The 27,778-nt window shown below is 46.0% G+C and overlaps 1 protein-coding gene across 4 annotated transcripts in view; it reads right to left on the bottom strand.

The window, feature by feature from the left end:
• DOCK11 (dedicator of cytokinesis 11) overlaps positions 1 to 27,778 on the bottom strand; it is a 163,680-nt gene that overhangs the window by 4,907 nt on the left and 130,995 nt on the right. For 3 of the 4 annotated variants that reach the window (XM_081896891.1, XM_081896892.1, XM_081896890.1), the window contains exons 40-52: positions 27,225 to 27,362; positions 26,290 to 26,472; positions 25,139 to 25,252; positions 21,986 to 22,201; positions 21,834 to 21,891; positions 16,824 to 16,930; positions 16,243 to 16,365; positions 13,477 to 13,590; positions 12,517 to 12,663; positions 9,961 to 10,171; positions 9,262 to 9,452; positions 4,601 to 4,701; positions 2,268 to 2,406 (exon numbers count right to left, since the gene is read on the bottom strand). In XM_081896891.1, coding sequence (XP_081753017.1) covers positions 2,268 to 2,406; positions 4,601 to 4,701; positions 9,262 to 9,452; positions 9,961 to 10,171; positions 12,517 to 12,663; positions 13,477 to 13,590; positions 16,243 to 16,365; positions 16,824 to 16,930; positions 21,834 to 21,891; positions 21,986 to 22,201; positions 25,139 to 25,252; positions 26,290 to 26,472; positions 27,225 to 27,362 — 1,842 coding nt within the window. Of the gene's footprint in view, positions 1 to 2,267; positions 2,407 to 4,600; positions 4,702 to 9,261; positions 9,453 to 9,960; positions 10,172 to 12,516; positions 12,664 to 13,476; positions 13,591 to 16,242; positions 16,366 to 16,823; positions 16,931 to 20,443; positions 21,310 to 21,833; positions 21,892 to 21,985; positions 22,202 to 25,138; positions 25,253 to 26,289; positions 26,473 to 27,224; positions 27,363 to 27,778 lie in introns of those variants that run through there. The other variant, XM_081896893.1, reaches the window with a different exon arrangement.

The following is a 27,778-nucleotide window of genomic DNA, read 5'->3' as shown; positions in this document are numbered from 1 at the left end:
GAAGCGGACACGGAGCAATGGATCCAAACTACAAGAAAGAAGATTCCACCTAAACATTAGGAAGAACTTCCTGACAGTAAGAGCTGTTCGACAGTGGAATTTGCTGCCAAGGAGTGTGGTGGAGTCTCCTTCTTTGGAGGTCTTCAAGCAGAGGCTTGACAACCATATGTCAGGAGTGCTTTGATGGTGTTTCCTGCTTGGCAGGGGGTTGGACTCGATGGCCCTTGTGGTCTCTTCCAACTCTATGATTCTATGATTCTATATGCCCTGTACAGCACCCATCACATTTTAAAGACTTAAAACTGCAATTGGCTATTTGCCCAAATGCAGTTAGCTTTTTCAGTTTCTCTAATGTTGTTCCTTAGTGTTCAAAATCTTTAAACCTTCTTGAGCATCCTCTTTAAGTATGTAACTACTAGGATAGGCTGCATCAGATCATCTGCAGTTTTCCCCACCCACCAAACACCCAAGACAGGCAAACTATGGGAAGCTTTTTTGAATAACAATCTGGAGTGCATCAAAAATAACAGCCTGTTCCAAACTGACTCCTAATGACCCCATTACTTGAGAGATCTTTCTTAGAAGTTTGTTTTCCCTATTTGAATATTAACAGAATGCAGAAGCCGCTCCATCATCCACATGCAAATAAAACAGCAGAAAACTGGGAGGGAATTGTGGGTGCGTTATCCCAGTATGTCTCTGGGGATATGTTCAACTTCTAAACACTTTCAGTACTGAGAAGCCAATTTGCATTGTTTTAATTTTGTTTATAATGTGCCCAGGAGGCTATGTACAGAAGGGCAGGGTTATAGATTCCCAGGCAGGCAGGCAGGCAGGCAGGCAGGCCCTCCTCAGGGATTTCAGGGGAGGGGGAAGGGGAGAAAGTGAAAGCTGGCTGTCAGTCAAGCAGGCCAGAAGAAAGGCCAGAGCCCCAAACTGACAGTGGCTGGTGTTCACATGCCAAACATGTGCCCCAGTTCTGCACTCCTGTCCAGCCTCCAGCTATTTATTGAATGTGGCTGCCCATTTTTCATTTTGTTTTGCTGTTATTCCTATCATGGTTTGCTTTCTCTGAAGAACTCTCAGCTTTCAAACAGCAGAGGAACCAAGCATGTCAGATCCAAGGTTGAGCCAAAATTCAGCAAGGAGGTACACTATGTGCGCAGTTGTCTTAAAATCACCCTCTGAGCATACCTTTTTCTCATTCTCATTTTGCATTTCACTTGGCTGGTGATGTCTGTAACCCCCCCCCCCAATAAAGGCGCTACATGATGATGAGGTGCTGTTCCCAGACCCCCATATTTCATCCCCGCAGCATAATGCCTCCTGTGAATGTGGGGAGTGAAACTGGAGAGGCCAAAGTCAGGGGGAGACATTTCAGCCCAGCCCTAACAACTGCCTCAACAGGGCATCATCTTAACCTTCAGTCACTGTTTGTGTGTACTGTTTTATTCTAACAGCAGATTCTAGATTACCACATTGCAGAGTATGGAGGGTGATGATGATTGCTGTGCTGCTCTAATCCTGAAAGGATATCCAATTTACACAAGCACACCCCATTAAAAAATCGGCCGAGTGTTGGCATTACAGCTGCTCAGTGCTGGCATCAGCACCGGCCAGCTGTCAGGAACATCACACTTTGCCAGGGTCCATGGCTTAGGACTCTCCCGTGGTTTCTTTTCTTTTCAAAGGCCTGGTCCTGCACTATGAGCAGTGCCAGGTATCTGGATCAAGCTGTCATTTTGTTTCCCACAACGCTGATGTGGCATCAACATTCTAGGGGATTATGGTACAGTAATTTAAAATGATGGCTAGAGCCATCGGCTGGACTCCTGCCCACTGACCAGGGCCCACTGACATAAGGAGGGGCAGCAACAGAGATTGGGGTGCCCAGGACCTGCTCAAACCTGGTATTGACTTTTGCTACACAATGACAATCCAAGGAACCTTTGACCCTTTCCCTAGATTACAGCTTTAACCACGCTTAATAAACTTGTGTAAATGGCATTTGCTCACATTCTCGCTCCTCTTTTTCTCCCTCTGTTGTTTCCCAACTGTATATTTCATATATTAATTTTGTGGAACAGGGACTTGTTAATGTTGCCAAGGTGCCAAGGAGACTGATAGGATAAGTATAAGGATTCTTGTTAATCATCAGCGTAATAATCATCATAATAATGAAAATCAATAGCCACATATCTTGATGCCTTGGCTGGGAGAGGCTCTGTGTACATTTACTTTCAGAGCAGCCCGCCTGGACTCTCTACCTGTTCATGGATGATGTCTGAAAGCTCTTTCACCATGTCCCTGAAGTTGGACTTCAGCTCTTCATGGTATTCTGCCTGGTCCTCCTTGATTAGGCGCTCGTTGAGCTCAAGGGCAATTCCACAGGCCTGAATAAACTTCCTGTTGAGAGAAAACAGAATTTATGGGACCCCGGCTGACTCATGTAGGCAGTGAAGCTGCAAAACAAATAGGCGTGTGCATTGACTTTGGCACTTGCGATACTGAGACGGCCTAGTGCACAGGTGACTGATGAAGAGCTGGATTCTGGCAGCTAACAACCTTTTCTAGTACTGTATCTTTGTCTAGGCAAAGGAATATGGGTCATATTCTTCAAGCAATTCTAATGCTAAAATAAAATAGCATACATGATAAACCTGGCACCATTGTTGCCAGTCTTTAAGTGGGTAGGATTTGCCCTTATTATTTTATAAAAATAATTATTTTATAAAAATATTTATATATTGCTATTTATATAAAAAAGTGGTTTGCCACAAATATAATATAAAACCACACAATAAAAACCATGTAAAAAGTTAAAATCAGTAATCAGCTCTTAATATGGTTTTGGATGAGCATTTTATGTATTTTGTATTGTCCACTGCTTAATTTTTTCTGTTTTTAAATTGCTACTATTTATTGTATTTTATTTTGTTAGGTGGCTTTGAGACTTTTTCTTTCATTTAGAGCGACTTACAAATGTAACTATTGTTATTATTAAATTATAATGATAATAATTCTGAGTTGTGTGACTGAAATGTCTCACCACTTTTAATTCAGGGAGAAAGACTGCTTCCCCACAGCTCTCAGGAAAACTGCCTTGGAGTCAATTATGTAAATCTAGCCCAGGGGTCGGCAAAGTAAGGCCACTGGGCTGGATGAGGCCCACCAGGCTCGTAAATCTGGCCCGCGGACCCTGCCGCCCACTCAGTCAGTGCCCGGACTGAGCTAAAGCGGCGCAGTGCAGCATTTCCGTGAAAAGAAGCCACAGACGCCTCACCACCTGGGGACTGACTTCCGTGATGATGGCACGGCTTGGGATTGGCTGTAGGAAGCTCCTGCAGTCAATCCGAAGCTGCAGATGCCTCTGGGCAGGCGGCAACGCTGGCAAGGCTTCCGATTGGCAATCCGAAGCCTCGCTGACTGTGCAAGGACAGAGAGGCCGGCAGGCGGGCGGCATTGTGAGAGGTGCGTCGCGGGGCTTCAGCTGGAGCTTGTCGCGCCTGGCACCTGGCTTGTCGCTGCTGCTGGTGGCGCACTCGGCAGCTGCACTGGGGCAGCTGGAGGGTGAGTTGTGCTCGGCCTGCCTGCCAACCTGGCCTTGGACAACGGGCCACAGTGTGTGGTGCACGCCGCCTGGGAGCTCTGCAGGGATGGGCAGATGGATTGGCTGCTTCTCGTCAGCAATGCTGGTGAGCGGGCAGTGCTGAGATGCGCTCCTGAGCGTGTGCAGAGTGTGTTCCTCCTCCAGGTCCAGAGGCAGCTGTGGGACTGGCTTGCAAGGTATTTATATTTTTCAAAATATAGTCCAGCCCCCCACAAGGTCTGAGGGACAGTGGACCAACCCCCCTGATGAAAATGTTTGCTGACCCCAGATCTAGCCTCTTATATTGTAGCCTGTAATACTGTTCAAAGTCAGCCTCTCCAAACCTGGTGCGCTCTGGATGATGTTGTTGTTGTTTTTACTATAGATGCATTGGCTGGGGCTAATGGAGATTATACTCCAAAACATATGGAGGGCACCAGGTTGACAAATAAGCAGTGAAATATGCATTGATATGCAGGTCAATGTGTCTCAATGGTGCTGACATTTGGACAAATTCCACATCCTGAGAATCTTTGCATTGTTGTTATATTTTACAAAACTAATTACACATTCCATAATGTGTAAAGATTAGCCTCGGATCCTAGGAAGCCCAGGAGGTTAAGGGGATGTTCCGAGGGGGGGGGGGGATTTGGAACACCACTTTCCTCTACACCCTTCTCCACAAAAAAAAATAGAAGAGACAAGTACATGTTCCTGCATTTGATTTGGTTCTGTTTTGTGTGTGCAGAGTACAGAAAGCCCTTGGCATGTTGGGATTATGCCCACTTCCCCGCAGCGTAGTGGGAAGGACTCTGTCCCCTGCAGTTTCATAGAAAGTCTGTTAGGTGGGCACCCAAAGTAGCATTTGAAGGCACAGGGGACAGTCACCTCACTCCAACTATGTGGGTCTGGACAGTGCTTGGATGGGAGTGTGCTTGAGATCCCTCCTACGCCTTGGGTCCCATCGCAGATGAGAAATAAACATAATAGATTAAAATAAAACATAACTACCTGAACATTTCTTTCAGTTCGTTCACCTTCTTGCTGGGATATTTGCTGGAGTGCTTGTCATCTAGGAAAGCCCGTGCATAGGCTAGTGGGCCAGCATTGACCTAAGAAAAGTTAAAACACAGAATTAAATTCCTACAGATTTCAGACAAAAATCAGAAATTTCAGAGAAAAAGCAGAGAAGATTCTAGGAGGACCCCTTCTGCGTCGAAAAGTTCTTCTGGTCCAGCCTTCCTTCCTCCCACAGTGGCTAGCAACAGCCATTTCCTCCTTCTGTCATTGTTATTCAGAGGTTCCATTTTGCCATCATCACTAATAAATAAAGCCCCCCTCCTCTTCCTCCATATTTGTCTACTTCCCCTTTTAAAGTAATCTAAGAGAGGTCATCAACACATCTTGTAACACTGCTTTCCATAAATTATTACACATTGTGGAAACAAGTACTGTCTTTTATCTATCCTCCTCCATCTGTCAATCAGAATACTTAAGAATTCCAGTGATGATTGTGGGAGGGTATGAGAGAAATGCCCTCCACCCCATGCATGTTAAAAGCATGGAATGCTTCACAAATTGATTCCCAAACTTTCATGGCCTCTTGTTCTGATTCACATATGCCAAGTACAATCACTCATGCATATATCCTTGGTACCTGGGCACTGAATGTGGAAACTGATTCCACCCAGAAAAGCATTTGTACTTACTGTAAGGCAATGCAAGGTAACATGGAAGTTCTATCCATTCTACTAGATCTGCAACAGGTTATTCACCCACAGAAGGGAACATCATCCCTGGATGCTATTATGTCCAGTTCTGTGCACCACAATTTAAGAAGGATATTGACAAGCTGGAATGTGTGCAGAGGAGGGCGACAATGATGATCAAGGGTCAGGAAACCAAGACTTATGGAGAACGATTGAGGGAGCTGGGTCTATTTAGCCTGGAAAAGAGAAGACTAAGAGGAGATATGAGAGCCATCTTCAGTGATCTCAAGGGCTGCCCTATGCAAGATGGAGGAAGCTTTTCTCCTGCTCCAGAAAGTGGGACTTGAACCAATGGCTTCAAGTTACAAGAAAGGAGATTCTGGTTAAACATCAGAAAGAACTTTCTAACAATAAGAGCTGCTTGGCAGTGGAACAGACTTCCTTGTGGACTCTCCTTCCTTGGAGCAGAGGTTGGATGGCCACCTGTCATGGATACTTTGGTTGAGATTCTTGCACTGCAGGGGGTTGACCTTGATGATTCCTGGGGGCTGTGCCTGTATCAACCAGCCATTGGTGCCTGGCCCCCAGGGATGTTGGAAGGCAGAAAAGGGAGCAGAAATTGCCAATGTTTGCTCATATGTTGCATGTCTGGGACAGAAATTAATCCAGTGAATATGATTAGTATTCACTGCTGTTGTTGCTTTTAGCTCGGAAATGATATGCAATTGATTATATTACCAATGTTCTTTGCCTTGCTTCTCCTTTGCATTCAAATGAACGGGGTAGAGTACACAATTTCCCTGCAGCAGACGGCAAGATTGTAGTTTTGGGTGGAAAATGAATTGCAGTGGAACGGAAAAAGGGCTGCATATGACAAATCCAGGGTGGAATGGAAAACAATGCATCCCAGCTAGCAGCTGAATACATGAACTGGCATCATCAAAAAGTAATTTGGGAACACGCACTTGTGTGAAGGCACCCCCAGCAGAGGAAGACAAGAAATGCAAGAATTCCAAACTACAGAGACTCAAGTCTGGATGGGAGTAAAGAGATCACAGAGCCTAACCCTCTTGCTCTGAGGCATGGACACCCGCTTATTGTCAGCCCCTCTCTTAAATCAAGTGATGAAAACCAGACCAGTTTGACAGATGAAAATAAGAGGTGAGTGCTGTATAATAAATGCAAAATCTACAAGGTACGAAGATTTTTTGTGGGGTGTATGGGGTATTAAGGGATGGGGTAGTACCTCTGGTGGAGGACATGTCATACTCCTTGGGAAATTTGCCCAGCTTTGGTCCCCACCCTGCACTCAGCTCTCACCTGTGGCTCATAGAAGCTGTCAGCATGAGTCAGCGGCCACACCCTGGGAAATGGCTTTGACTGGCTGGCTAAACCAGGTGAGGGTAGCAAGGGGTCTCAAACCCCCAGTGAATTAGGAACTTCCCATGCATGTGAAGACAGGGAAGTATCCCATCTAGGAGAAGGAAAACTCTGATCCTAAACCTCTATTGCCCTGCAGGATATCTTCAGGAGAATAAATAGCTAAGACCTGAACCCTACACAAACCCAGAATGAAGTCCCTAAGAGGGTTGGAGGGCGCCTTGCACACCTCCTTCCAGCAACTCCTGCAGCCAAGCTGGTGCCAAACGTATTGCTCTGCTTCCCTTTGGACCATATCAGTGAGGCTGAGAGGGAGGGGTCTTGCCATCTGGGCAGACTAGGACCTTCACATGCACTGCACAGGCTTGCATCCTGGGGAGGTCACTTTGGTGTTGCTAATACAGTGGTTTGACTTCACCCCTGGAGGTGCCCTCCATTGTCTCTTGAGACAGACGGATGCCAACAACAAAGATGTGGAACACAAGATTGTCAGGTCTAGCCAGCTGAGCCTTGGAATTCCACTGTTCAGGTATGGCTTGGAGTCATAGACTCATAGTGGAGGAAGGGACCCTCCCCTTGAAGCTTTGGTTGGAATCAACATAGAATCAACTGAGAACCTATCTTTTCTGCCAGGCTGTTTACAATAATAAGCGACACTTGGACTAAATAAATTTTATACACTGGATAGAGGCCCATTTTTATTGAGGCTGGGTGGGATCCAACATTGTCTGCTAGTGCAAGGGCTCTTGAGCTAGTGGACGATTGAGTTTTAAAATTACACAACTGTTGTGCTAGTGGAATCTTGTTGCTCAGTATTTCTGTCACTCCCATTGCAGTGTCCATCTTTACCATTCCTAAAGAACATACATAACAGCTTCACTCCTTTTGTACCTCTTAAGTTAAATGTCCATGTTTCCAAGCCACTAACGGTAGTCAAACACAAACAGTGCATAAATGCTCACAGCCCCAAGGCTGGGTGCCTTGTCTATTACCAGGAAAACCATTATTTATGTGGTGCCATTATGGTACACAGCACCTTATTGAGCAACATTTGCCAGGAAAACTGGTTGTTGTCTCATGCAGTTTAGAAAGAAAATTGCAATAGTGGGAAAGAAGAACCCAGGAAAACAAGGGAAGCGCCATTTATTTATTTAAAATGTTTGTTAACCACTCTTTGTCGCTAGAGTCCAGGGCGACATACAAAGGTGTGAATAATGCTTAATTCGCACCATGATAACTGTAATTTAAAAACAGTAAAAAGGGACCCTTTGGTAAGAACGCGGGAGAGGGTCTTCTCGGTGGCCGCTCCCAGACTTTGGAAAGTCCTCCCTAGAGAAGTTAGACTGGCTCCCTCCTTGTTGTCCTTCCGCTGGCTTTTGGGAACTGTCTGGTTTTAATAAAAGGGTTAGTGCCATGCTGTTTTTATTGCAATTATCTGTATGTTTTTAATAGCTCTTTTATTTTTATATATAGATCTTTTAATAGATCTTTTTATATGGTTTTAATTCTATTAATGTTTAATTGTTTTTTAATGATTCCCTTCCCCAATATGTTTTTAGCTGTTCTTATTTTATCTGTAAGCTGCCTTGGGTCCCTGTCAGGGAAAAAGGCGGGGTATAAATAAATATGCAATAATGATGATGATGATAATGATAAATGATTATAATGAGAAAGCAGACAAAACAAATTAAAACTGAAAACAATGGAGCAGCAAACTAGAAAAATATAAATAATCTTAAAGTCTAAAATGCCTGGGCAGACAAGGTGCTCTTTGTCTGGCCGCAACAAGCTGTCAGTGACAGGTGCACCTCTTTGGCATCACAGCAGGAAAGGCCTGTTTGTTGTGGGAACATAGTGCACTAAGGAAAGTCCAGAGGCTGCAGCTAGTGCAGAATGTGGCAGCTAGGCTGGAGAGAGGACCACGTGTCATGAATCTTGAGAGCACGGCACTGGCTGCCAGTGAGCTACTGGGATCAATCCACTACGTTAGTACAAAGCCCTAAGCAGCCTAGCACCCAAATACCCAAAGGATTGCCTCCCACAGTATCAACCTTCTCCGCTTCTACAACTGGCACAGAAGGCCCAGGGCTGCAAACAGATACCTAAGCTGAAACAAACGGAAAAGCAAAAGCATTCTGAAACAGATCAAGAGATTCTTAAAGCAATTGCAATTTTAAAAACCTGTAAATGCCATCACAGTTAAAAACATTCTAAAAACAATTGCAATTCAAAAACCTTCCATCCAATGAGCTCGAGGTTGCTGGGAACTGATGTCAGTTGACGGTTTCTGAAAAAGCAAACTGGCCTCTAGCCAGCACACTGTTTCTATCAAGGCATGAGGGTTTCAGTCTCATTTTAAATGAATTTGCTGGGGTTTCTTTTATGTGTGTGTTTAACTATTTTATTATTAAATTTATCAGTCACTCCCCCCTCCCCCAGCAAAAAGCAATTCAGAATGACTTGCAACAGTCATGTGGCAAAGCAACCCCTGATGTGATAGTTGTTTGAAGGTGATGAATAAATTGATGATGATGGTGTGTGTGTGTGGGGGGGGGGTGATTTATAGTGTGCCCAGCCACCAACCTGCACTGAAACGGAGCCTTGAAGCTTCAGCTGCAGTTGGATCATGTCAGCATCTGCTGAAGTACACAACTGCTGCAGCTCAGCCGTCTTTGCCTTGATTTCATCAGTTGCCACATCGATCGGCTTCAGATTGACTTGGTGCTCGTGACTGACGGGAATCCTCTTTTTGACATAGGGGAAGGAGTTGGATGCTAGAAGGGGAGAGTAAACAAAAATGGTGGCATGTGCACAAGGAGTCCTGTGTGGGTAGAGCCACATACCCAAACTTGTGACATTAACTTTAGATAAACACTCCTTGCATGAATGGCCCCACAAGGTTCTAATTAATTAGACTATTTTCAAAACCTCTTTTATCTATCTAAAACATTTTTTTTCCTGCTCTTGTGCAAAAAAAAACCAACAAAAAAAACCCCAGGCTCCCAGGGCAACTCACAAATGCTCTGGTAAGGCAGTCCCTGCCCTCATGCTTGTGATCTATAAACACATGGCATGAAAGGAAAATGGATTAAGAAGGAGGAGGGGGAAAAGCAAACTCAGATGGGTGTTATCTTTTGATCCCACATTCCTTCTCATGATGGGGAATTAAAAGCAGCTGACTGCATAAATCACCATCAAAACACGTTTTGTTGACATACATAGCATGGCCCTCTCCCCCTGCTGCCTGTACCCTTTCCCAACATCTTAGAAGACGAATCTCACTGGTAAGGATCGTCCGCCTCTTGCACTGCTCTTCCACACTCCCATGTTTTTTCCCAGACAAAGTATATGGTGTCTCGAACACAAATCGGTTGATGTTGTGGTTCCTTTCAAAATCTGTCTTCCTCTCTGAGAGCTCTTTCTCATCAAAGTAGGGCTTCAGGTAAGTCACTTGAATGTGCGCATACTTGGAGTCCAGGTCTTTGGCATTCACCTGAAGAAAGCGAGTAAACGAGTAAGGAAAGAGGCCCAACCTAGTTCTGCACCACAATCAGGGATCGTGGACCAAGAATCTAAGAACCACATGACCTGCTGCTCTCCTGCTGCTTTTCTTCCAGTGGCAGAAAATGAGTGCTAAATTTGCACTATATCCCACTTTGTTCTAGAAGTGACTTATGTCATGTGAAAGCTCAAACATGTGGAACTTAACCATTTGGGAAATGTCATGGAAAGGGAATAAACTCTCATGTGAATGCTGCCTTCCAGTATATTTCTGGAAGTGGCTTTTATGTCATGTGAAATCTGAATTATAATGCTGACTGAAGTCAACTGTTGGGGAAATGTGCAAACAGAATAAATTGTCATATGAATGTACCCAATCTTAGGAGGTTTATTCTTGCATCACTATTGCGTGGCAAGTCCCCTCCCCCATGTGAAATGAAGACACTGGACACATTATTTAAGGTTAATGGGCATAAAAAGGCCACAACTTTTATTGATTACAGAATTGAAAGGTATTGGCCTTAGGCATTGGCTCCTATCGACTACCCAGCATGGAGACCGGGAAGGGTTATCCACAAGCCGTGGGAGCATAGGCGCCGACTCCATGGGGCCTGAGGGGGCCCGAGCCCCCTCAAAAATTCGTTTGGGGGGGCTCTGCCCCCCCAATAATTTAAGAAAATTATTAGTTATATTATGCTTTGTAAAATCACAAAATTATGTTGGTATTTTTTATTTTCCTTGTTTGACGATAGTTACCTTTTAAAATACATTCAGTAATGAGTTAAAACAAAGCCACTCCCGATCTAGAGAGGGGGTGGGGTTGCGGGCTCTCGACCCATCAACAATCTCGCGGGGCTGGCGTCAGCCCCGCGAGAAGCGGGGATTCCCCCTAGCTCATTAATATTCACCGCCCACGGCGGCAGCCAATCGGCTGCCACAAAGGGCGGGCCCTCACAGGTTCACTTAAGGTCGGGGCAGCCCGGGGCTTTCGTTCCCCCAGCAGCAGCGGTTTGGAGGTCTTGGCCCCCCCAATATTTTTTATAAGTCAGTATGGGCCCCTGCCCCCCCAATATTTTTGATAAGTCGGCGCCCCTGCGTGGGAGTCCTGTTGAAGTAGGCCAACTAGGATCCCACGGGTGTCACTGCTCGGGGGCGTGCCGGAGGCCCTTACCTCCCTAGGTTTCGGACAAGGCAACGCCCCCCGGAGTCCTCTACCGGACTACCCTTTTCATTGGGGGAAGGTGATGGCGCTTCCTTCCCCCCATTCATTTGCATAACAATCAACCCCTGCCAATGCCTAACCGCCAATACCGCGGAAGTTGTGACGTTTGCTACGAGGTAGGCGAAAAAACCAAAAGGCTAAAAGTGTGCCAAATTGGAAAAATTCCTACCAGGCCCCTTGCGGCGACCAACCGGAGTCCATAGCAAGGTCATAGCTAGCTAAGCCTAAAGGGTGGGTGGGATGGGAAAACCGCTCAGCTGGAAAGGGGAAAGAGGGCGGTCCCCGGGCATGCCTGACCTTAAATAGGCTAGGCCCTGCCTCCCCAGCCCGCCGATTGGCGGGCAGGGTCGAAGGCACGCCCGGGGATTCTCTATTCTCGCGGGGGGCAAAAGGCCAGCCCCCGCGTGTGTGGGAGGGGGTAGCCCGCAACCCCCTCTCCTCCCCAAGCTTGGAAATGGCTTTTGATGACATCCCTGGTTAAAATTGGCTTTTCCTAGCCCAGCCTTCCAATCGGCCAAGAACTGTATAGAAATGCTTCCAAGGCAGCCAGCAAGGCAAGAGCTGCCTACCTCAAGCTCTCTGATTAGTTTTCCATGGGCAGACACTTTCCCTGACAAAAATGGATCACGGTTTGTGATCTCCCTCAATCACAAGTGAGAGGCAGATCTCAGAACAACATCTCTATTCCTTTCTGCAATGCCTGCTCCTACATTGGTAGCGGGTGGCGCTGTGGTCTAAACCACAGAGCCTAGGGCTTGCTGATCGACAGTTCGAATCCCCGCGACGGAGTGAGCTCCCGTTGCTCGGTCCCTGCTCCTGCCCACCTAGCAGTTCGAAATCATGTCAAAGTGCAAGTAGATAAATAGGTACCACTCCTGCGGGAAGGTAAATGGCATTTCCGTGCGCTGCTCTGGTTTGCCAGAAGCGGCTTAGCCATGCTGGCCACATGACCCGGAAGCTGTATGCCTGCTCCCTCGGCCAATAAAGCGAGATGAGCACCGCAATCCCAGAGTCGTCTGCGACTGGACCTAATGGTCAGGGGTACCTTTACTTTTACATTGTCTGAGGGTTGTCGCTGCCAAGAGAAGGGAAGACTGCAAGCATTTCTGTGTCACCTTATTTGAGTCCTGGATGATTTTGACATTCTCTGCTCCAAATTTGTCCCCATAAAGTTTCAGCAGGCGGAAGGAGATCTCTGATAGACCTGTTAGCTTAGGCTCTTTGTAGATGTATTCCTTGCCATCCTCTTCTTCAAAGAAAGCCTTTGTTGATCAGAAATGCACAACAAACAACATGATTGGAAGGAATTTTAAAATGGTTGCAGTGACTACAAATCAAACATCTACCCTATGCTCAGAATTGCATTCCATGGGAGTGCATAGCAAGTGATGAATGTAGTGCTGGGTGCAGAATTTAGCTTTCCTAGATTCTCCTTTCCTAAAATAAGTTCCTAGTCCTCATGGCTGTAAAGATATGCTTGAGAGTGCGCGGCCAATGCCTACTGGAATAACAGATGTTAAAGGAGTAGATTAGTAAGAGTGGGAAAATAGAGAGGATTTAGCTTCCTTTCCCATCTTATCACTAGACAAAACCAGAATAAATTATGCAAAGCAGCAAGCAAAACAGTGCAAAAGTGGTGCGAATTTCCCCAACCCGCATGATTTATAAAGGTTATAGAAAGCAGCTTGTCCAGATGTAAATGTTGCATTCTGAACACAGGTTTTAATTTCCTTTGCCAATCATAGCTACATCACTCACTTGTGCCTGTGGACAGCAAGGTAATTTCTAAAAATAATTTTTGCGATTTCTAATGCAGAGGGGAAAAAGACTAGTTTGCAAAGGCCACTCAAGATCAAGGCTTTTGGTGCTGATCACGTCAGCTGTCAGTCTGGGGAACATAGGAGGCAGCTGCTTTATACCAGTCAGACCAAGGGTCCATCTCTGCATTGACAGGCAGCAGCAATCCAGCAGCAAGCCCTCTGTGGAGATGTGGTTGGGGACTGAACCTGGGACCTTCTGCAACCAAAGCAGATGCTCTGCCACTGAGCGACTCCCCAAGCGACTGAGACACTTACCTGTCCATAAAAAGCAACTCGGAAATAAGTGCCCAGCAGCCTTTTTTTAGTCTGCATCACTTCCAGGATTTTAGTGTAAGCGCCGTGAAGTGTTCTGTACACTCGCGTAAGTTTCTGGAGATGAAGCAAAAACAGAATTGGCCAAATGGTTCAAGCCCTGCTGAAGCTCAAAGCCTGCTTATCACCATCTGCAAACTTTGTTGTGGGGCTGAGAACCAACCCAAGGAGCTGTGCTTTGCCATCAAAGATTTACTTGTGATACTTTCACTGGAGAGTTGAGGATGGCTGTGCACCACTGGCTAAGAGTTGGGGCTGTTTCTGCATCATGAGCAGAGCTTGGGATTTGACCTTTCTCCCAGTTGTTTGACAAATGGGGAAGAATGAGTAAGTGCGCACACACACACACACACACACCGCACAAACCCTGAAGCAATTGCTTGGCTGTTTACCCCTGAACACCCTCACCCACTCCTGGTCTTCAGCGTTTGGTCTCCAGCATTGATTTTATCATTCTTGTACACTGGGGACTGCCCGGCTGGCCCTGATCCATGACAGGGCCTTTTCTGTGCTGGTTCCACAGTTGTGGAATGCCCTCCCTAGTGAGGTGCACCTGTCACCATCATTAGTAACTTTCAGGACGATTTTGAATACATCCCTGTTTACTTAGATATCATCAGATGGAAGAATGTTTTTAACTTCAACAGCTTCTAGGATCTTTTAAACTTGAATTGGTTTGAGATGTTTTAATTATACAGTAATTGTTTTTAGAATGTCTGGATTTGTTTGCTGAATTTGTTTTGTGACAACAGGGAATAGCCCTTTCCCCAGATTTTCATTGCCCTTTATGGGCAGGTATTATACTTAAACATTTTGACCTATAAATTAAATTTCATAAATTATCTCTGTGGGCCTTCCATATTGCTGTTTCTACATCTTCTCCATGATTGTTTGGGACTTTCCTTTTTTTGTTCATCCCCAAGCAGCACTGGAATTAAATTTATAGTCAAGTTATGTTATATGTGTCTTCTTTGTTGTTGTTGTTAACCTAAAATATATATCAAGAAAAGTCATTTATTTTTTTATTTTTTTAAGGAAAAGAACCATCTTTCACTGCTGATTCTTTTCGTGTTGTTGCTATAGCTTCTCGTTTTTGTCTCTGAATTGATATTAAAAACACAGAGAGGTTCATTTTAAAAAACCACCCAAATAAAGGTAGCAAGCAGTTGAATATTACTAAGCAGTTGAATATTGCAAAGGAAAGCCTTCACACAGCTGCCACAGGAGGCAGGGATGGCTACCCATTGGGATGGCTATAAAAGAGGACCAGACAGATTCATGGAGGAATAGGCTATCAGCAGCTACTAGCCTTGGTGGCTAAGCTCTCCCTTCACTTTCAGAGGCCTTTGTGCCTCTGAGTATCAGATGCTCTTGCACTTGGGTCCGGCTTGCTGGTTTCCCACAGGGATCTGGCTGGCCACTGTGAGAACAGGATGCTGGACTAGATATGCCATGGTCTGATCCAGAAGGGCTCTTCTCCTGCACTCTTCAATGTAAAGGCAAGCCTAAAAGCTGCCAAAATTTTGAACTTCTTTGTTCCTCCCTCCTTAGCTCAGATTTCACCTCTGCCATGAACTCATCAGGTAGCCTTGGGCATGCTGCCCTTCCTTACCCTCAATCTCCCACAACTTTGCTTTGCAATAGAGGGGATAGTACTACTTACAGCAGGCTTCCTCAACCTCGGCCCTCCAGGTATTTTTGACCTACAACTCCCATGATCCCAAGCTAGCAGGACCAGTGGTCAGGGATGATAGGAATTGTAGTTTCAAAACATCAGGAGGGCCGAGGTTGAGGAAGCCTGACACAGGGTTGTTGTGAGGATTACAAGATGTTGCATTTGAAGTGCTTTTTGCAGTTGGAAGCACAACACAAATGTTAAGTGTTGTTATTACTGAGCCTGAAGATCAGGTCTTGAAGACCTGAAAGCTTGCTCAGTACAAGCTCATTATAAAAGGTAAGGGACCTTTTTATTTTCAAGCAGAGTGGACGGAATTTAACTCTTTCCTTATTTCTGCTTCTGCTTCAAGTGGAGAGGATGTTTTTGCGCGCCTGTAAGGTTTCTTGCATCTAAACATTTTTCCTAAGAACCACTTTTTATCTTTTTAATGAACTTTTAAATCTTAATTTAAAACCTTGGAGTCTCCTTTAACATGCTATGTCTAGTGCCAAGTTCTGTACTTCCTTGAGAGATGTCAGGAGGCACTAAGGGAATTTTTAGGCTATTTGATGAAAGGCAGCTGTGATAAAATATCTATTTCACCTGGTGACTGCAGCAGGGTCTAAACGTGGGCATGGGGTACACTCTGCCTGGCCAGGAACTCTCCTCCCCACATGGCACAGGTTCCAGGGTGCAGCAGGGATGCTGTCATATGTTAAGCTTCTCAGTCCCATGAAGTTAGCTATGAGCCTTAAGTCACAGTTTTGGTGGCCATCCCCTGTATGGAGGGCTGCTATAATGAAAGGCTGATTTGGATTCCATGCCTTCCCTCCTGATGCTGTCCAGATGTTCCAAGGGGACAACTCCCTCCCAACCCAGCCAACAGCCTCTGTGGCCAGTGGCCAGAGCGAATGGGAACCGCAGCCCATCAAACATCTGGTGGGCACCTGATTGGTGAAGGCTGTCCACTGACCTGAGGCAAATTTCTGCTGAACTTAATGGAGCTTACTTCTCAACAGATGTGCATATAGGATTGTGTTGTGAGCCAGTACCTCAAACTCGCGTCGTTTCTCATAGATTGGAATGATCAGCTTCGAAATCTCCGAGATGGTTTCATAACGCTCTGCTTTCCACAAGCCATCAACACACTGCTCCAATAGCTCTACCAGGACCTCCTGAAGGAAGAATTTTATTTTTTTAAAAAAAAGATTAAACAAGGGGAAAGTTGCTGGGATCATCGTGCTTTTTCTGAAGGGACAGAAATCAACACAGCAGAAAATGCAGAACAAGATCAGATGACTGTTTGGAACGGTTCCATCCTAACAGCACAACCAGACGTTATTCGAATAGTGTGATCACCACCCAGCACATCCAGTTGTTGTTTTTTACTATTAAAAATAGCAGGCAGATAATGACAATTTTCACTGAGACCACAGTAAATGTGTGGTGTGTTTGTAAACCTTAGCCTTAACCCAATAACAGCATCCCTCCAATCTTACAAGTATCATCAGAGGTGGGGGCGGGACAGGGGGGTCTCTCACTAGGACAAATGTAAATCTCCCACCCTGCATGCTGGAGTCTTCATGAAAACTGCACACGCACTCTGCTGCCAGTGTACAATAGCCTGCCTTACTTCACTATAATGAACGTCCACCATCCCCGCGTCTTCTTTCATCGCCCCCTCTTCATCAATATTGGGTGTCATTTTCTTGAAAGATGAGCATCCAGCTGGAAATAGTTCTACAGTCAGAAGGAGAAAGATCAGTGGGAAGGGAACAAACCACATGGAGATTATGCATCTCACATTTTACCTGCCCCTGGCGTCACTAGCATTGACTGCTGTCTGTGTGTTTGCATTGCAGGGCATGGAATCTAGCTGTCTCGTGCATGATTTGCTCATTGTTTCATTTATTTACTTTAATAAATATGCCCACCGCTTTTCAAGAAAAAATGCCTCTTAAAGCAGCTTACAAGCCAGGAACAATGAAGTACAATTTACAACCATATGAAATCCTGCAAAAATCTCTTTTCTACATTTCAAAATAAACATTTTACAAACTTTAAAATATCCAATGACTTCCCTCCTTCTCCTTCCATGATTCATATTACATATCGTACATTCCTGCATATTTTACTTCTGTATAGCCATTCAAATAAATTCCCCACTTTTACATCAATCCAATATTGTTTACTCTGTTGAATTTATCTTAATGGTGCCAGAGTTTTCAGCTGTGTACAATAATTTTCCATATATTCAATAAATATTTACCTCTCTCCTTTAAATATAGGTTCTTCTTGCTCTCTTATTCTGTGTGTTAAGCCTGCAAGTTCTGAATATTCTAACATCTTAAATTGCCAGTCCTCTTGACAAGGGACCTTGCTCACTTTCCATTTTGGGGCTAACAGAACATGGGCTGTTGTTGTTGCATACATAAATAAACTTTTCTGGCACCTGGGGATTTCTCTCTGGGTTATTCCCAACAAAAAGGACTCTTGTGTTTTTTTTTTTGGGGGGGGGGAGGTAGATTTAAACATTTTTCCCCACCAAGGAGTAGCGCAACAACAGCTCCTCCCCTAACACCACCCTCTGTCCCCAACCAGAAAGGAAAGAGCACAGCCATTGTAAGACTGTGTCCTGAATCCCCATGTCGGCAAGGTGGTGGTCCAAAAGTTCGTGATTGACCATGTCGAAGGCTGCTGACAAGTCTAAAAGGATCAGCAGCCCTGACCCGCCTCAGTCCAACTACCTATGGAGATCATCTGTTAGGGCGACCAAAGCTGTCTTGGTCCCATGACCAAGGCCGATTTTTCATCCAGAGATCCACCAAGCTGTTCAGCAACCACTCTCTCAATCACCTTACCGAAGGGCACATCTCAGCCTGGCAAATACACCCAATTTTGCATGGGACTGCATATGAAGTAAGGCTGGTGAAGGCTGAGGAGGGCAAGACTAAAGGGGTGCATTTGGAACCCAGGCCTGATCCCTACCCCTAGTGTTTCTCTGTCCTCCACCAGTTGCGGACTGTGGGCCGGGGGGGGAGGGTTGGCATTGTTAATCCAGGAAGATTGCTCTTTCAGGGCTCTGCCAGCACCATCGATCCCCGGCATTGAATGTCTTGGCCTGGTGTAGGGCACCAAGGTGAGCTTGGCTGTCTGGCTGGTGTACCGGCCACCTAGTGCACTGGCAGCCACCCTGTCAGGCCTGCTGGAGGTGATTGCCGGCTGGGCCTTGGAGTTCCCTAACCTACTGGTATTGGGAGACTTCAACGTCCATGCTGATGCCGCCCCCTCCTCACAGGCTCTGGACCTGGTGTCTTCCATGGCCACACTAGGGCTCTCCCAGTTTGTTTCGGGCCCCACACATCAAGCAGGCCACACGCTGGATTTGGTCCTTGGAGCAGGCGTAGAAGTGATCATGGCCCCCTTCGTGGAGGTGCCATTGTCTGATCACTATGCTCTGAAAGCCAGGATTGACTTTCCACCCCCACCCTGCTTAGGTGGTGAGCCTATTTGGGCTCGCCCACAGAGGCTGAGGGACCCTGATAGATTCCATCAGGCCTTGTGGGACCCTGCTCCCTCTGGCGGCTCATTGGGTGAGCTTGTTGAGGGTTGGAATGGAATACCCGGCTCTTGGCAGCCATCAATGAGATCGCAACCCTGCAGAAACTGGGCCCCCTGGTTCACCGAGGAGCTCCGGAAAATGAAGCGGTACCTCAGACGGCTAGAGTGAGTATGGCAGGGAGTGTCAAGAACATCATATAGGACGCTTATGAAAGCCTATGAGATGGCTATGAAAGCTGCTAAGAAATCTTACTTCGCAGCTTCCATTGCATCCGCTAGCTCTCGCCCGGCACAACCTTTTAGTATAATTGGGTCTCTAGTATAATTGGGTATCTGGAAGGCCAGATTTAAATATGAATCTGACACACAGCTGTGAGGCATTTGCGAGCTTTATCGCGGAGAAAGTTTTTTGCTCCTCCGTGACCTCCCTGCCAATTTGGATACAATAACAGAACTGGAGGCCCCTCGACTGTTTCGGAGCCAGTATTGTACACGTCCACATCGGATACTCCCAGCCAATGTGGACAGACTCCTCCGAGCTGGAAAGCCTGCCACCTGTCCTCTTGACCTGTGCCCATCCTGGCTGATTAGAGCGTGTCCAGATGAGGTGCAGGCCCCCCTGGGTGACATCATTAATTTGTCCCTTGGCATGGGGACATTCCCAGGGGAGCAGAAGGAGGCAGTGGTGCGATCGCTCTTAAAGAAAATATCATCAGATCCTTTAGATCTATCCAATTACTGCCCAGTTTCGAATTTTCCATATCTGGGTAAGGTGATTGAGAGAGTGGATGCAGAACAGCTTGGTGGATCTCTGGATGAAAAATCGGCCTTGGTCATGGGACCAAGACAGCTTTGGTCGCCCTAACAGATGATCTTTGTAGGCAGTTGGTTTGAGGCAGGTCGGGGCTGCTGATCCTTTTAGACTTGTCAGTAGCCTTCGACATGGTCGATCATGAACTCCTGGACCACCGCCTTGCCGACATGGGGATTCAGGACACAGTCTTACAATGGCTGCGTTCTTTCCTTTCTGGTTGGGGACAGAGGGTGGTGTTAGGGGAGGAGCTGTTGTTGCGCCACTCCTTGGTGGGAAAAAATGTTTAAATTTACCTCCCCCCCCCAAAAAAAGGTTTTGACCTTTAAAGCCCTATACGGCCTAGGACCCTCGTACCTATGGGACCGCCTCTCCTGGTATGTCCCATGGAGGACCTTACGGTCTACAAATAATAACAGCTTGAAGATCCCAGGGCTCAGAGAGATTAGGCTGGCCTCAACCAGGGCCAGGGGCTTTTCGGCCTTGGCCCTGGCCTGGTGGAACGCTCTGCCACAAGAGATCAGGGCCCTGAGGGATTTGACATCTTTCCGCAGGGCCTGCAAGACAGCCTTTGGTCAGGGCTCAGCCTGACTCCCCTTTTCTTTTTTTATAAGAACTAATATGAAAGGGGCCTCCCAGCATTCTCACAGGCCCATATAAGATCAGCGTAGACAGTTGGGCCAATGAGCACTTACTGTTCCCAACCCTAACCCTGCGGAAAGCAATCCAATTAGACTTTAATTTGATTTTGACCTGTCATTTAAATATTGTTTGATTTTATACTAATGTTATATATTTGATGTTAACTGCCCTGAGCCTGTCTTCGGCTGGGAGGCCGGGATATAAATAAAAGTTGTTTATTATTATTATTATTATTATTATTATTATTATTATTATTATTCCTGTACAAGCCCCCTTCTCCCTCCTCACGCCCTGGACTAAAGAGTCAGGTTCAGTTTTGCAGAAACCATTGTTTGCCTTCTATGAAGTACTACAGTCATGAATTTAATTTCTGACATTGCGAAGTGGAATGGTCCCTGGAAAGTCCATTTTAATCTAGTGCAGCAATGAACCGCAAACCACATGCGCTTGTTCCTTATTCTAGTCCAAATCCACAGCAAGGTTGGCAAGGGTCCCACTTCTCTTTTTAACAATAAATAAATGGCACATACTTATGCATTTCTCCAATACAAGTGTGTGTGAGGAAAGAGAACTGTATTCACAAAGTGAAGGCATCAGGTGATGACAGAAATGTCATGTACATTTTCCAAAAAAATACTGGGTCTTAGTCAACTCACTTTCCTTCATTGTAGACCCATTGAAATTAATGAACCTAACTTCATTAATTTCAGTGGGTCTATTCTGAGGAAAACCTAACTCAGCACCACCCACTATGTTGCTGAACAACTCCAAGCATGCCTGGAGAATGCGAACCATTTGGATACCTTCCAATCAGGATTCAGGCCTCATCATGGGACTGAAATAAATAATAATAATAATAATAATAATAATAATAATAATAATTTGTAACCCGCCCATCTGGCTGGGTTTCCCCAGCCCCTCTGGGTGGCTTCCAACAGAACACTAAAATACAATAACCTATTAAACATTAAAAGCTTTCCTAAACAGAGTTGCCTTCAGATGTCTTCTAAATGTCAGGTAGTTGTTCATCTCTTTGACATCTGATGGGAGGGCATTCCACAGGGCAGGCACCAATACCAAGAAGGCCCTCTGCCTGGTTCCCTCCCTGCAAGAAGCGAAGTTACAATTTAGCAGTTGCTAAATTGCTGAATTCCTACTGCTGAGGGGCTGATGCTGCAGCCCTATAAGGTTAGGGGTGGAGGATAGAAGAATATAATTGTAGAGTTGGAAGGGACACACCTAGTCCAACCCCCTGCCATGCAGGAATCAAACATTCCCTGATGGATGGCTACCCAGGCTATAAGACTATGTAGCTACAGTGTCATAACCTCACCCACCCAAGCTTCAGCTCAGCCTCTGCTGCCACTTTGTTCCCTCCCCCAGGCAGGTCCAGATCCCCCTGGGCTCTAACTTCCTCCATTGTGGGAATGACTCTGGCTCGAAGCCAGCAGAATCCAAAAGCAATCCATTCCAAAACAAAGAAAACAGCTTCAAGATGATGCCAGCTTCAAGATGATGCAAGAACTGCAGAAACGAGCCCACACTCCACAACGCAACTGCAATTGCCCTGCAGCACGAAACAAACCTTCCGAAGTTCTGCACACTTGAAACTTCTTCAAAATCACTTACTTTTTCGATGAAGGAACTCTGCCACCAAAGCTGCAATGTGAATGTAACACATGGCTGCCTGCAAAACAAGGGCAGAGTTTAGTGCCATGAATAACCCCCAGCCCCACATGTCTCATCCAGGCAGCCCAGGGCCAGGCAAAGCAATGAATTACCTCTGAGAAATCTCCATTCTTGAAGTGGATCTTGGCCATGCTGTCCAGCCAGGTCTTCCTCAGCTCTGGTGTGCTGGCGTAGGACTTGGCCAAACTGTATTGCAGGTCAACCAGCATCTCAGGGTCCTTCTCATGCTCCTTCATCTGAGCTGTGGCCATCAGCACTGTCCGGATCCTCTTGGTCAGGTCTTTCACTTCAGACGGAAAAGACGTCGACTGACATGAAAAAGCCAAGAGTCAGGGTGAAGGCAGATGTGAAGCGGGGGGCTGGGGGTGCCTCTTTACTGTGTTTGTGGGATTCAAGCACATTCAGGAACTTCTTGTTGGCCACTGTGAAAATTAGATGCTGGACTAGATTGGCAATGGCCAGGCACAGCAGAGGCTCTTACTAACTTTTGTTTGTGCATTTGAAATGGACGAATGGCTCCCGAGCACAACACTCTCACTTAAAAAACCCCAAAACACAGAGACATTTTGCAGTTTGGAAAGTGATGGGGAAATACAAAGAACAGTCTCCTTTGTGCAGCTGTGGATTCTCCTTCCTTGGAGGTTTCTAAGCAGAGGCTGGATGGCCATCTGTCATGGATGCTTTAGCTGAGATTCCTGCATTGCAGGGGGTTAAACTAGAGGACCCTCGGGGTCTTCTCCAACTCTACAATTCTATGATATAAAAGCTTGAGCTAAATTAATTCCTAACAGGAAGATGTGTAAACTCCTCACAAGCAGATCAGGATGAATGCACAATGAATACTTGTGGTCATAATCACCCCATAAACCATTAAGAATTAGTGCTCAATAAAGTGCATGGTTTAAGAATACAGGAAGCTGCTTCATGCTGAATCAGACCCTGGATCCAGCTAGCTCAGTATCATCTGCACAGACTGGCAGCAGCAGTCCAGGGTTTCAGGCAGAAGTCTCTCACATCCCTACCTGGAGATCATAGAATCATAGAGTTGGAAGAGACGACAAGGGCCATCGAGTCCAACCCCCTGCCAAGCAGGAAACACCATCAGAGCACTCCTGACATATGGTTGTCAAGCCTCTGCTTCAAGACCTCCAAAGAAGGAGACTCCACCACACTCCTTGGCAGCAAATTCCACTGTCAAACAGCTCTTACTGTCAGGAAGTTCTTCCTAATGTTTAGGTGGAATCTTCTTTCTTGTAGTTTGGATCCATTGCTCCGTGTCCGCTTCTCTGGAGCAGCAGAAAACAACATTTCTCCCTCCTCTATGTGACATCCTTTTATATATTTGAACGTGGCTATCATATCACCCCATAACCTCCTCTTCTCCAGGCTAAACATGCCCAGCTCCCTTAGCCGTTCCTCATAAGGCATCGTTTCCAGGCCTTTGACCATTTTGGTTGCCCTCCTCTAGACATGTTCCAGTTTGTCAGTGTCCTTCTTGAACTGAATTCCAGGATTGAACCTGGAATCTTCTGCATGCAAAGCAGATGCTCTAGCACAGAGGTACGGCACCCCTCCCTAATCAGCTGCTGCATAAGCTTTGCACAAGCGAATCAGGGTAATTGAACTCTAAATAGGTTGTCTGGAGAAGCCTCTAGGGTCAGATAAGAACATAAGAAGAGCCTGCTGGATCAGGCCAATGGCAGGATTCAAGCACAAGTGCCTTCTCCTCTTCTGCTGTTTTCAGTGGCTGGTATTTGGAAGTATTACTGCCCCAAACAAGAGATCTCCCAATTTCCAAAAGAGTTTATCTCAATGTAAAAGCAGCAGTGCCACCCCCCCCCGCCGCCTCATGCCATATGTGCACAACAGGGAGATGTTTACCCCTCTTTGCAGTTTCCTCATCTAAACCGCACCCCTCCTCCCAAGCTGGTATTAGTCTACCTACTTGCACCCCCACCCCCCATTATGTGGAACTAACAGCAGAGTTTTTTACAGGGGAGGGAGAGGTGACCGCAGGGCTGAAGAAAATTAACCAGTCCCATCAAAATGGGAAGCCCCCACACCTGTTCTTCAAAAGGTGATGGCTCCCCGGTTTTGAAATGCCACCCTAGTGAGGTGTGCCTGCCTCCACTGTTATCAAACGTCAAAGCACTTCGTGGCTGAAGAACACCTTGCCTAGCAACCTCAAAATCACTGGGTGGAAGAATGCTTTTAATTGTAATTGCTTTTAGCATGCTTTTAAAGGTAACTGCTTTTGGATGTTTTAAATTATACATGTTTTCAGGGATGAGCCAAAAGCACCCCACCACCCTGCCAGTTTCACTATTTGTGTGCAGGGTGCAAAGCTAGGAGGCTGTTTTGGCAACTGGGGAGGCATAAACAGGGGTGAATTGTGGGGTGAACTTACTTGCAGTTGATATGCTGCTGGTGGTTGGTAATCAGTGTCATTCTTGCCCACCACCCCAGACTGAAAACCTTAGCCCTCACTCTGATTTGGCTTCATGACTAAACAGAATTTTCACAAAGCGAACTCAGAGTGAAGGCAGTGCTTCCCACCCCCACTCTAGAGTTTTGTGTGGTGTTGGTGGCAATGAAGAAAATGATGTCTGTCAGCAACTAGGGACACCTCCCCTCCCCAACAAAATAAGATGACTGATGTCATCAATTGGTGTGGGAATGAACAAGTTGAGGTGTGGTTGTAGGTTTCATGAATCTGTCCATACCCCCAACCCTGAGCCACAACTTTCCAAAAAATTTAAAAAAAATGGCTCAGTTTTAGATGAGATCCAGATGTGATATTTTGCAGTGCCATTAAAAATAAGTCCAGAGAAAGGAGAACTTAAGAAAGTATCCGCAGGATGTTTGGTTGCAGAGGCAAATGCATGCAAAGCTGTCAGTCAGGGGGTGGAGTTTCCTGTGCCACTCTTACCCCCTCTCCTATTACAACCCTGTCCCATCCTTTGCTGGACTTGTACTCCTGGATCTGTTCCTTCACGCCATGGACTTCAGCTGAGGTTCTTTTCAACCATTCATAAGCAGGATAAATATGCTTCTGCTTTGCATGCCGAAGGTCCCCAATGCATTCCAAGGTGGGGTTGGGAATGTCCCCTGCCTGAAACCCTGGAGAGCGGCTGCCAGTCAGGGTATGGAACTTGATAGGCCACTTGTCTGACTTGGCATATAGCTTTTTATGTTCCTATTGGCCTGGCCTCTCTCTTCTTTTTGATTCGTTGAATCAAACTTACCTTCACTGGCCGGTCACTGTTGGCAAAGTTATTGATAATTGAGAGCGATTCTTGGAACCTCGACCCTCCGCTAAGTGCCACATCAGCTATCAGCTGGCTTACCGCAATAATGATCTATTGAAGAAGCAGAAGGCTTTGTTTTCAGACTTATACAGGCTGGAAAACCCACATCAGTCAACTGGAAATCAAAGGAATGCCAATTTTGCGCACACACAACCAAGTTTCCCCCAGGATGGTAGTCCCTAAACTGAACATTGCAAGAAAACGACCACTTAAATGAGAACCTCCTGTGAGCAAACTGGCTGCTCACATAGGGGAGGGTGCCCACTGCAGCTCTGCACATGATGATGCTCTGAGACAAGCTCCTTCCAATTTGTGCCTGGTAGGGCAGATGGTTCCACTGGGTTTCTGTTTCAGGCATGAATAATTCCAGATGCGGGGGAGGGGGCACATCTGCTCTTGGAGAAGGCTGCTTGTTATTACTTCTGGATGTATCATCATTTTAGACTGGCCTCCTTCTGATCAAGGGACATGGCAAAAATGGTGCCTTGTGCAGCTGGGAGCCAGTGTGATTTACTGGCTAGAGTTCTGGATTAGCGGGGAGAAGACCTGGCCTCAAATCCCCACTCAGGCATGAAGGTTGTGGGTGGGCTTGTGCCATCACTCTCTCTCAGCCTTCCTGGCAGTGTTTCTGTGAGCATCAAAGGTGGGAGGGGCCTGTCAAATGATGTACATTGCTCAGAATTCCTTGGAGGGGATGGAATAATAAATAAACGTGCCCACTCCCAGAACACCCTTCTAGCACATTCACAACTTTTTACTCTGGAGATTTAATTTACAAGAACAGCAGAATGATTCATGTGTTTGAACTGCATTAAAATATTTCACATGAACCTATTCCATACCCTGCCTTTTCGTTTTTTGAAGAACTCACCACACACAGGGGAAATATATATGAAACCTCTATGTGCCTCTGTGGGAGCGAAACAGTTAACATAAAAGTCGCGTAAACAAACCTGGAAGGGAGCTGAGCTCTTTGCATGTAATGCTGGCCCCCTGTGCCAGATCCTGCATTCAGCTCAGCTCGCCTGCCTTCGCCCCCTCAACACCCCCTCCACCCACGCCCTGCCAAGACTTCCCCTTTCACTAACCTGGAGGTGGGTTCTTAGAAAAGTTTTCCGCTTAGTGAACTCAAAGTTATTTCTCATGAGGAGGTAGAGGAGGGCAGAGGCCTCATTACGGGTTGAGCTGAGCTTGGATGTGCAGCACTTGAGGACCTCGTAGCAGAAGGCAGCACACATGTTGACTCTCCCCTTGAAGAAGGCCGAGGGGAACTGGATGGGGTGGAAGGTCAGGCAGGGGTTAAAGGCAGGGCAAAGGTGGGGGCAGCAAGAAGAACAACGTTCCCTTCTTAAAAAGCATGACAAGTTTCAGCTGATCATGTGCCCATCATGGTGGAAGTGGTTATAAGATATTGTTAATGAATTAGACTGATCAATCACTTTTTATTTTTAGATAAAAGTAGCTCAAAGCAGCTTAACAACAGTAAATGAACGGCACTAAAACCATCATAAAGAAATACCCCAAACTTGTTCATAGTTTTAAAGGGCAGGACTAAAATATCCCACTCCACAGGCAGCTAAAAGCCAATGGCCTGGTGGAAAATAAAGAGGGGTTTTTGCCTGGCGCCTAAATATATGCAAGGATGTTGCCAGGTAAGCCTCCTTGGGGAGAGCATTCCAGAAATGGGAAGTCCCTGCAGAAAAGGCCCTGTTGCCACCCTCTGAGCCTCTTGTGGAGGAGGCACACAAAGAAGGGCCTCAGATGATGATCACAGGGTCTGGGGAGTTCATATGGGGGAGGGTGGTCCTTGAGGTATTTCAGTCCTGAGCTGTTTAAGGCTTTATAGGTCAAAACTTCTCAATGTGGGAGTAAAATAGGAACCCCTCCACAAAGCTGGTGAATCAGCTGTGGTAAATAGAGGCTAGTTCACATCTATCTAGTGAATTGCTTCAGGATATCTCTTGGGAAGCAGTCCATAAATAAAATAAATAACAATCATCAAGAATCACTCTCCTTCACTTACCTTGTTGATGAAAGCTCTCAGAGAGGCAAAGACGTGCTTAAGGGCTGCTTCTGACTGCCCGTTTTTGAGGAAGGCAATATGAATATCGAACACCTTTTTCATCAGTGGGTTGTGCCCATCATTGTTTAAGAGCTGGTTCTGGAAAAAATGGGTGAGGGTTCATTTTGGTGGGCTGGCACAGCAACCACATGTTTCCAGAAAACAGCTTATTGGCACTTGCCCCAGACTGAGCAGGCAAATAACACACCTCTGAATGCCTGCACCAAATTAGTGCTGAACGAGTACACAAGAGTAGGGGCCACAAATGGTAACAGAAAATATAATCTGGTTTTTTTTTGGGGGGGGCAGCATTTTCTGAAACCAAGGTGGTACTGCTACATCACAAAAATGTAACTTAAAATCTGAACAGCAGCATAAGCATACTAGACCAGCCACCAATGCTCACTTTTAGAAGGCTGGCAAGGGTTTAGTTAGAGGACCCAGAGCAGTGGACTCCATGGGTTTCTAATAGGTCAGAAGAAAGCTGTGAAGATGCCACTTGTAACAATTTGGAA

The sequence above is a fragment of the Podarcis melisellensis genome (assembly GCF_964234715.1).
Source record: "Podarcis melisellensis genome assembly, chromosome: Z".
Lineage (NCBI taxonomy): Eukaryota > Metazoa > Chordata > Lepidosauria > Squamata > Lacertidae > Podarcis > Podarcis melisellensis.
The sequence above is the reverse complement of the archived record's forward strand: the minus strand, read 5'-3'. Positions and strand labels throughout refer to the sequence as shown.